The 11,267-nt window shown below is 32.0% G+C and overlaps 1 protein-coding gene across 1 annotated transcript; it reads right to left on the reverse strand.

Annotated features, from left to right (window-relative positions):
• Positions 1 to 800: 800 nt before the first annotated feature.
• Positions 801 to 2,814, reverse strand: LOC110110332 (homeobox-leucine zipper protein HOX19). Its single transcript, XM_020841748.2, has 3 exons — positions 2,090 to 2,814; positions 1,864 to 1,943; positions 801 to 1,547 (listed from the first exon to the last, which is right to left on the reverse strand). Exons 1-3 carry the CDS (start codon positions 2,480 to 2,482, stop codon positions 1,238 to 1,240), a joined length of 783 nt encoding a protein of 260 aa, XP_020697407.1. The 5' UTR covers positions 2,483 to 2,814; the 3' UTR covers positions 801 to 1,237.
• Positions 2,815 to 11,267: the final 8,453 nt, after the last annotated feature.

The raw sequence follows: 11,267 nt of genomic DNA on the forward strand, positions 1-11,267 counted from the left end.
TTTAAGTGGTATTTATATCTATCACAGAAAGACTATGATTTTTAATAGGCTCCATTCCAAGCATATCTTGCATTCACGCATATTGCATGCATGTCCCTCATGTCATCATATATGTAGACATGAAGGAAGCAGCATGGAAAGTGGAGGTACCATCATGGCATCAATAAATATTTAATAAGAGTAAATATTGACTCTTCTCACATCCACTCACCTAATTAATTGAACATTTTTTTAACAATATCCTAATTGTATCATAGAATATATGACGTTGATTCATAGCCTCCTTCTTAATTTATTAACAAACTCTTCTTTTATATATATAACAAGTCATATAATTAAATATGTGTATGTTGAACATGCAATGATTTAAGGGAGAACAATTATGCACCGAAATTAGTTGAAATTTAATTCCAATCATAATCATGATTTCCTCCCTAATCTTTGATTGAGGCTTAATTTATGACATTTTCTTATTGTTTTTTAAAGTAATTTTTTACTACAAAAAAATTTTAGTTCAAAAAATTTTTGTACTAAAAAACTACTTTATAAAATAATTACTTCTTTAAAAGGTACTAATTAAACTCCATGATTGAAATATTCTTTATGTGATATATTATGTGCCATAGCATCATGCATGATGTAGAAGGCGTTGGAGGGCAACATCATCATTTTTTTTAATATTGTTAAATTTGTTGATTTGAATGCATGAGTCTTGATAAAATTTTTCTATATCTTTTATATGGCATATATATATAGTAATGAAAATTAAAGAAGTTGAAAATATATTATAGACCTCTTGATTGTCATAAAAAGAAAATTTCATTCTTCAGAAGTTAAAAAGGGTAACAATCAAGCATGGGTAGCATATATGATTCTTTTGTACATAAGGAGAGAAATTAATCAAGTGCATGTCTACCTGTCTGTATCAATAATAAGAAAGCAATACTATTATTCTTGCTTTCTGTACATTAGTTTGAAGCACCTATCTGCATAAATAATGATTGAGAAGTACAGTTTTTTCTTCCTTTTTACAAAGTACTGATCAAACTAACACATATGGCAGAGGCTGGCTTGAAACTACCACTAATCGAAACAACAGCAGAGCAAATCTACTATATTTTCCTTCTTCTTCTAAGCTAATTATTCAGCTCCCAAACTTTAGTTATGAAAACAAATAACAAAGACCCGTGGGTTCTGTTTCTTCAATTCAAGCTGCTTCAGAACTCGCCAATTAAAGCTAACAAGTAGCAGAGTGAGCAAAGGGATTAAATAAATGTTGCGTGGGCTTCATGAACGAGCCGCCGCTGATATCTTTGCCATCTGCCTTGTTGGCTGCTCCAACGCCCGCTCCGGCGATCCTCTCACATGACGGGCAAACCATGAGGGTGGCGGCCGGAAGCTGCATGAAAAGAGGCGGCGGGGGAGCTGAGAACTTGATGGCCCTTAGCTCTTGAAGCTCCTTCTGTAGCCTTCTGTTCTCCTCTGTAAGGGTTTCACAGCACCTTCTCAGGAACTCACAGTCCACCTCTGTCTGCTTTAACTTGGTCCTGCGATACAATAAATATTATTGATCAAGAAGATCAAGATGTTGATTCATTTGTTAATTAGATTTATATAATTAATTAAGAGTTTAATTTATACATAGTTTGATTATCACATATCTTGCTTAATTAATCTATTTGTTAGCAATGGGCAATTTTGGTGTGTTTATCTACTAATTATATATTAATTAGGCTTGGGTTGTCCCCGATATTGAAGTCTTTGGCCTAACATGATTATTATTTGTGCAGAATAAGCAAACCAAACTCTATTAAATGAATTAATTATGGTAGGAGGTGGATAAGGAGATTAATTAATTGATACCTTGCTCTTCTGTTCTGAAACCAAACTTCAATCTGCCTTGCTCTTAGATTCAATTGCTTGGCCAGCGTTTGCTTCTGTTTCTGATAATCACATATAACACAAAGTAGAAGAAATATATTGAGAATTAGGTAACATGAGATTTATAATCATCATATGCAGATCATCTGGTGTTTCTTTCAATTATGTAAGTAGAAAAAAATCAAATATATGAAGAAAAGAGATTTACAGGATTAAGAGTGCTATGCTCCTTGAACCTGTCCTCCAAAAGGGCAGACTGCTCCTTGGTGAGCCTCAGCTTCTTCCTTGCGGCGGCTTCGTCATCCTCTTCCCTCGAACGCAATAAGGAAGAGCCTCTCTCGACCTCTGTCTCCTCACCACCAACATCCAGTTTCTCCTTCTTGATGTAATTAGTAGTTGAGAAAGAAGAAATCGTGCTATGGGGAGACGATAGCCTAGCCTCCTTGGGCGTCGTCGTGGAGCCATAGATTTCTTCGGAGAGACTAAGGGTGAGAGATGGCTCTAGCGGAGGTGGCGGAGGCTTCGGTTGTCGCCGACGGAGGTTAGCAGGCAAACCCAGTCCAAGAGAAAGGCCTGTGTCACAACTATCCTCCTTCTCCATGATAAATAATTGCTTTGGCTTATGATCTTAATTTCAATCAGTAGCCTTCTTGATATATTTCTTGGTTGGAGGGAGAAGAGAGGAAGAGAAGCAAAGAAAAGAAGTATGGCTGATATATTATTGAGAAAAGAAAGGGAAGGAATGAGGAAGGGGGAATGAGTAAGGGTGAAGGTTGGGAATATATACCTGAATAACATGGATGAGGTTGCCAAGGTTGACAAATTAAAGAGAAGACCGGCTTCCTAGGACTGAAGAAGGACTAATGAGGTAGGAACTTAAAATAGGATCTATGGCTTTGGTGTCTTGTAACACATCAAGAGAGTGAATTATTGTTTAGAAAAATAAAAAAAACTCCTTTCCATTGAGGAAAAAAATGTTCAGTGTATATCTCCACACATTCTCTCTATTAATTGTCCTTGTGATTTTAAACACGGAAAAAATAATTACATCAGGATGACAAGACTGACTTCAAAAATTGACAAATTAAAATCATATAATTTAATTCATAATAAATATAAATATAAAATCAATAGACTAATTTATCATATAGTATGAAATAGAAATATTTATTTAATAAATATAATTCTTCTTAAGGTAAATTATAAATTTATTAAAATAATTTTTTTGTAAAATTGATGATAAAATAATAAAATATTAAGATTATATTTTTGTGTAGATATTCTATGCTATTTCTTATATATTTTTACTCTCTTTGAGAATATATATGAAATATTATTTTTAAAATCTCATTGTGACAGGTCATTAGACTAAGATAATTTAGTTCATTTTTTTCTTTTTAATATGATAATTATCTCTATTTTTTTTTCAAATTTTAATGAATATTTTTGTTCAATATATGTAATGTAAAATTATTATAAAGTTGATTTTTTTGACCGCATTTAATTTAATTTTCAGAAGCTTTGTAAAAAAAATGATATCAAAGTTAATTAAAATACTAATGTCTTCAAATAGATTATGTTAACAAATTAATAATGAAAACTCTATCTAAGTACCTAGCTCTCATAAGGAAAATGCTTTGATTTTGATTTTTTAATAATTCAGGCTTTGTGATATCATCGATCACTTCGAATAGCTAGTAATTAGTATTTGTTAACAAACATTCTAAATGCAAATTAATTAGTGCTTTTTTACTCAGGTCAAGTCGTTCATGTAATGGAACTTTATGACACTATCAGATGGAGTATCAAACAAGTTTGAATTTTGGGTGCTTGCAATAATTAAGAATGAGCTAGCTAAGTCTTGTAGTTTTTTTCTTTCTTTCTAATTTTTTTAAATTAAAACTTTGGTGTCTTGTGCGAACTTTTTTTTTAACTAAAATGTATGTGGGATTTTCTCACAAATTCTAGACATAAAATTCCCATTCTATTATCATGAAGATTTTAATACCCAATAAATATTTAATGAAAAGTACTAAACATTTGTTTTATAAACGTATATTAAGTATTTAATTAAAACTGTATTCTATACATATATTAACTAGAAAGTACCAATGCCTAAATTAATAATTGGTAATCCCGTGCGCGAATAAAGAAGCACAAAATTATCATTAGTAGTAAATTATATTGGTTTATTTCTTTATTTGTTGAAGGAACCAATGAGTTTTGGACAGCTGAACGCATTAGCACGTGGAAAGACATTCCAGCAACTTGTGTTGTGGATCTTTGCATAGATATGCATTGACTTCGATTCCACTCCATAAGGCCGATATCTTAATTATCTGTAAGCATCCATGATTAGAGAATAATTACATCATAAGTAACCCAAAAAAATAATAAAAAAAAAGAAGCGACACAAAAAGTAGTTGTAAGAGAACAAAAACATTTATTTAATCACCACAGAAATAAACATTACTTAGTGGGGGACACACCTTCCCTTTTATAATGTGTTTACTTATCTCTTAATTAAACGGAGGTTAAATTCATAAAAAAAAAAAACCTTCTTTACAGTTCACACGCCACTTGTTTCATTGGCGGAAATGGGAGCCACTGCACCGACGGCCCCATCCTTCTGAAACAATGCACTGCCACGTGGATTGATGACGTGGTCCGGCAGGAAGGCCCACCAATGATTTGCTATCATGGCATTTGATTCCATAGAAGACGGGTTTTGAGGAGAAAGTTCAGAAATGAAGATAAAGGGTGGGTAGATAGCACAATCGTACGTAGCATTACCTTTCCTTTTTTTTTTTTTTTTTTTTTTTTTGAGAGAGAGAGAGAGAGAGATGTGATATATAAAAGATGATTTATATTTTCTCATACATTTAAAAAAAAAAAAAAGCTAAAGGTGCATAACAAAGTTATGTGCGGAGATTTTGTTTGATATTATTGTCTTCTTTTGTCTTACATTATATTGCATGGTTGAATAAAATAAATAAATATTGTGCTCTCTAAAGTCCTCTAAGAGTAATAATAATTTAATGAAAAAATATTATGTCAATTAATATTAGGCATATTAAAAAATTAATATAATTATTATACCTTATTTTAAACTGCAGGTTAGTGTAAAATTAAATAAAATAATCAATAATAAAAGGCAAAAATATAAAAAAACATTTCTTAGAAAGCTGTCATATATAATAACGTTACAGGAAAGTTTTATTATTATTTTTTTAAGTAAGTGAACCTTTCAAGTTATTATGCAAAAATATGCAACGAAAAGTTAAACTGTAGAGAACAGAGTATTTTATTCAAATCAAAAGATGATCGCATAGCATAAATAGATAAATAAATAAAATGAATATGCTGTGATTTGGCAGGCCTGCTTGCTTGCTTTGGCGAAACGCATCAATTGACCCGTGATCATTGTAGCTTATGTGACGTGTCATATGAGATTTAATTTGGTGGATGGATATATAGATCAATTATTAATGTCACTGTTAATATATATTCTTTTTTAAATAAATCAAATGCAATAGGTTAAAATATATGCATCGTCTGCTACTCGTCATGCATGCATCTTTTTCACCAAATATTTCATCCATATATTTTTACCTAAAAAAATAAAAGCATTTCTTACAAAATTAAATGTATACACAACTTTATTAATTCTCAATTAAATGTAAACGATTAAAAGTAGTTAATAATTAGCCTGTATCAAAGAGACTTGCAAGAATAAAAATATTTCCATTTCTCATAATATATATATTTTTTCACTAAAAATATAATTTCGTAGATTTTTTGGTAGGAATTATCGTATTGTAAAAATAGAAAATAAGCATGCATGAAATTATATCCAAAGTTCTCGAACTCACAAAAAAGAAAAAAAGTCTAAGTATGTACACAGTTAGGATAGAGGAGGAACTGGCACACGTACGTTTTTTTAGCGATAATAACTTGTCTTAATTAGTATAACGTGTGGGGATTAGCAAGCTCATTTGTGCTTTAGCTACATCAGATAATTATGAGCCACCGACTTAAAAAAAAATTGGTAGGTCATGTCCCCACTCTTTTGGAGGCTTATGACTCACATGCTCATGATCATGAAACGGCTGTAGAGAAAAAAATTCAATAACTTAGCTCATCAAGTACATCAGTAGATTAAAAAATTTTTGAAAGAGACACTAAAAGTTTTATATGAAAATTTTAAAAAGATTTTTTTTTTTTTTTTGGAGAAGCCTTATTTAGTTGAAATGATTTCAGTAATGTATGTTACAAGTTATAAATGATACTCTTCTTCTAAATGGAGTACATACTTATACAATATAAAAAATATGAAGTATGGAGGATTTATGGTATTATGGTATGATGACAATAGGAGCATTTGAGACAATGTAGTTGTCTTCATAAAATTGTTTGTGGCATATTCTGCCATTTTCCTTTGTGATATATAGCGGAGATCATACTTCCAAAAGAGTGGGGACATGACCTACCAATTTTTTTTAAAAGTTGGTGGCTCATAATTATCTGATGTAGCTAAAGCACAAATGAGCTTGCTAATCCCCACACGTTATACTAATTAAGACAAGCATTACCTTAAAACTAGGTGATCTTAAGCTCGTTGAATTTCTCTAATCAAGATGCTTATTTTCCTATAAGCCCACAAGCTTCAAATATTATTAATTATAACAATTTTTTCAATCATATTTCAAATGCTTGGTTTGACTTATTTGGAGTTATATTATATCACAATTAGTGTCATTGAATTCATATGATTGAGACATTCAACTAGACTATATTTAAGTTTGTCAAAATTTGACTGATACCAGATGTGAGATCCCTTCACTTGAGGAAGAAGCACTTCCTCATGGATCTTGAAAGAGGAGGAGGAGGGAGAGGGGAGAGGGGAGGCGGTGAGCCAAACTATGCAAATCTTTATTCCTTGGCTGCTTTCCTAATACAAGCTAAAGCCTATTAATAGGCACAAAAGCAACACCTACAGCTATACAAATAGCTACACAAAAGCAAACCTAAATCTAGGACTAATACCTAATAGGATTCATGCTATCTATAGCTTCTCCTCTCCCCTTGGATCCTTTCTTTTGAACGCTCATTCACATTTCATCTTTTTTGTGCATTTAGCATAAGAACATAAAATCTAACTAATTAAGTCATTAACTTGCAAACTCACATCTCTGTCATCAATCACATCACACCCACCTACACCTCCACCTACACCTTACACCTATACATGTGAGTATTCTAAACGTACATGACCAAGGCGTGACCATGCTGCCATGTGAAATAATGCCTGAGTGCTCCAACCCAATCTCATGCATGCAGAAAAAATGATCTTGAATCTTTTCCTTCGCCTTGACAAACCACACGAACTATAAAAATAAATTGTTCTCCCGTTCTTCAAGCCGCCGCCCGAACCTCACCAAAATCTAGGTCTGATAATAATTGATGTGATAATAAACACCAAAAAATAATACAAGTCACACAACCAAACCCATGAAAATTATGCGATTTATGTGGTTCGACAAAGAATTGCCTACATCCATGGGGAGGGGATGATTTAACTATTGTGGTGAAACAAGGCTACAATTGCACTCTTACAAAAACTCTCAAACCTATATTTATAGATTTGAAACAAAATTAGTAAAGAAAACTTAATTATTGAAAATAAAATCATGGCAATTAGATATCCCAATAATTAAATCTCCCAATTAATACAATAATCATGAACCCTAATCAATGCCATAGTTAAAGCTTGACTAATTACGACACCAATTTTGAAACAAACAAAAAAACTTCCATAATATTAATTAGGTGTGCATTTGTTGGGTGTTTATTTGCAGCTTTCTACATTAGGTTTTGATTTTCTCAATTAATAACATATGGTAGGCTAGTTTTATTATGGTTGAGGGAAACCCTTTTCTAAAGAATTTAAGAGGACTAACTTAATGTCAAGATATGATACTATAGATGAAACAAACAATGACAACTAATGATTTTTCATTTGGTGACATCTATAGTGGTATTGAAACACTTATAAATGTTTACATATGTCATGCTCACTATCAATATTCACCATTTAGGATAAGATCTCAATTTTTAGCACAACCTCAATCTCTAAATCTATTTCAAATTCATCATCAGCATCTTCATATTTTTTTTAAAAGATTTTAATTGTCAACATAAGTGATGTGGAGATGTATAGATTAGTAAGCATAAAAAAGGGGATACGTTTAGGTAAAGCATCTCAAGAATACTCACATGTATAGGTGTAAGGTGTAGGTGGAGGTGTAGGTGGGTGTGATGTGATTGATGACAGAGATGTGAGTTTGCAAGTTAATGACTTAATTAGTTAGATTTTATGTTCTTATGCTAAATGCACAAAAAAGATGAAATGTGAATGAGCGTTCAAAAGAAAGGACCCAAGGGGAGAAGAGAAGCTATAAATAGCATGAATCCAATACAAAAGATAAGAATAAAATGAATAAAAGAATAATATGAAACTAATGTTTCAAAAAATAATTAAATTCTTCCTATCATACAACATTGGAGCATTTTATACATGTTAGAGTTCATAGTATTTGTCTATATCTTTTGTTAGAAATTAAGGAAAGAAAATAATATACTCTTATTAAATACTATAAAATATTCAAAATAAAGTAAAGTATATTTAATATTCATTAACCCAATAGCCATTTAAACTACTAAATCTAAAAGTCCATGTCTTGATTACATACTAGAAAATATTTAAAATATAATTTTCTTATATTTAAATTTTGTACAATCCATTTGTCACAAAAAAAAAAAAAAATCTATTTGATCAAGCGCAAATATCGTTCCAGTATAGTTGTTGTTTTGCACATTTCTTATGATTGAGTGGTTTATTGTTGTTTTTTCGCATATAATTTTAGAGGAAAATCGAGCAAAACAGCTGAAGGTCTACTTACAATTTTTTGCAAGGGTAGGTGGTGCAATTGACTATGTCATATGTGTCTCAAGGATCGTTTTAGCTAGTTGTATGGTCAAGATTAAGTTCTTTTCTCGTTTTAACGAATTTGTATAAAATCTATGAAGTTCAATGGAGCCATGGATACATGCACCTCGATGGTGGAAAAGGAGTCGATCCATCAAGTGGTTACACATCTCGCCAATATTGATGTGATGAAATTTGAGGAATAAGAAAACTGTAATATGTGGAGATGTGAAGTGATGGATGTGTTGTGCTCTTTGAATATAGAGGAAGTTATGAATAATGATGAATATCCCAAAGAAATATTTAAGACAGATTGGCTGAAAATGAACCAGAGTGTATGTGGCTTGATAAAAAATTATCCCATGAGGTCAAGTATGGGGTGATGATGGAGACTTCTACAAGAAAATTATGGAAGACTTTGAAGAACAAATATCTCATGAAGAGCATGACGTCTCCATATGAAACACTGACTCTTATATTATTAGATGAGACATGGGGTTATTATTAATGAATACCTTAATGATTTCACAAAGCTATTGACAGATTTGTTAAATCTTAATGAGGAGGTTAGAGATCAAGGCATATGTCTCCTTTTGTTCAATTCACTCCTAAATGAGTATGAAAACTTCACAATAATACGTATTCATGGGAAAGAGGTCTTGAATTATGGTGATGTGACTACAATATTATTGAATCAAGAGTTCTATCGTAGGAATGAGGGATCTATTGGGTTCAGGTAAGGATCTCATGCTTTAATGAGAAAAATCTAAGAAGAAAATTTATAAAAAATGCGGCGGCGGCGATAGCAAGAGGGGCAAGTCTTATGGGTGTGGTATTGGGAAGAGTCAATGTGCTTTCTGTTTAGAGACCGATCATTGGAAAAAAAATTTGCCCGAAGTTGAAGAAGAAAGGAAAAAGTGTTTCCTTTGAGGCAAAGGCAAACCTTAATGTAGAAAAGTGTGATGAAGACTCCAATGTATCAATATATGCAGTTTCTCATAGCTTGTACACTTATGGCTCATATTGGATTCTGGAGACGGGTGCTATTTATCATATTTGTCTCTCTCGAGAGTGATTTTGAACCTGCAAGGAGCTTGTTAGCGATATAGTGACTATGAGAAATGATCAAACTTGTTGTACTATAACATCAACTTTACTAATGACAGGAAGTATCCAATAGTGTAACTTTCTAATGAACATAAATACTCTAAATTTTATTTTTATATGGTCATAATGATATGAACTAATTTTTAATGTCTTTGTGATTTAAAATTAATTCATTATTCATATACATTTACAAGCACACATAATTCCATCTAAATAATAAATAATATTAATAATTTTCTAAAAGAAAACACAATTTTTATAGGTTCATAAATAAAATTTAATAATTTGTTCAAAAATAATAATTTAATAAATGTTGTATATATCTATCAACTCTATCTTGAAGTTAGATAGATTAAGATCAAAAGTGAACTAATTAATTAGTCTAATGCAATCAAGTTTTATCCAATTAGGTCATTTAATTTTAGTTAGAGCACTACTTAGCCTAATTATAAGTTTTCAATGAGATTTTTTTAACAAAAATAAAAACTTTTATTCAAATAGAAGAAAATTATAGACCAAGGCTCCTAGCCATTACAACATCATAGTAAAAAGTCAAAACAAATAACTCGATACAAAACAATGATAATAAAATAATTCGAAATCGGACTCAGGAACAAAATCCTCCCTACTCCAACCACGCAACCAATCACGGACCATCCAGAGGTGAAAAGTCCACCAAATCCAAACCACCAAGCAATCCAGGCAAAGTCCAAATCACATCGGTTGCCAACCAGCCAAGTCAGCAAGAGGTAGCTGGGGGCTTCCACATCATTGTCCACAAAGCCATCAAAAACCACCTCCGAACAGCAATGGCAAAGCCTATTTCTTATTACATTTATTCTTACGTTTATTACCATCATTAGATCGAATAGGGTCCACAATCTTAATATGCGCAAGCTCCTCACATTCGCTAAAATCCTCATCTTGCTCCCCATCAAACGAAGATGAATCACTCAGAATAAGCCAATCATTTTGTACAAAAACAGAATTTTTAACCGATTTAGCCACCTGAGACTTCAATTCACTAGCAGACATAATAGTCTTCTGAACATTAATAAAATTAGTTGGACTTCCCAAAACAGGCGAGACCACACTAGTGTGGACAAAGGACTGTGAAGGGGAAGACACGCCAACAAACCCAGGGTTAGCAGGCACCCCGAAATTCATCTCCCCGGATAAAACTGTCGGGCTAGGCCAGAGGTGGAAAAACCACAAAAAGATAACAAAAAAAAAAAAAAAACCACAAAAAAAAAAAAAAAAAAAAAAAAAAACACACACACTGGACAAAACA

The sequence above is a fragment of the Dendrobium catenatum genome, unplaced genomic scaffold, assembly GCF_001605985.2.
Source record: "Dendrobium catenatum unplaced genomic scaffold, ASM160598v2 fragScaff_scaffold_636, whole genome shotgun sequence".
Lineage (NCBI taxonomy): Eukaryota > Viridiplantae > Streptophyta > Magnoliopsida > Asparagales > Orchidaceae > Dendrobium > Dendrobium catenatum.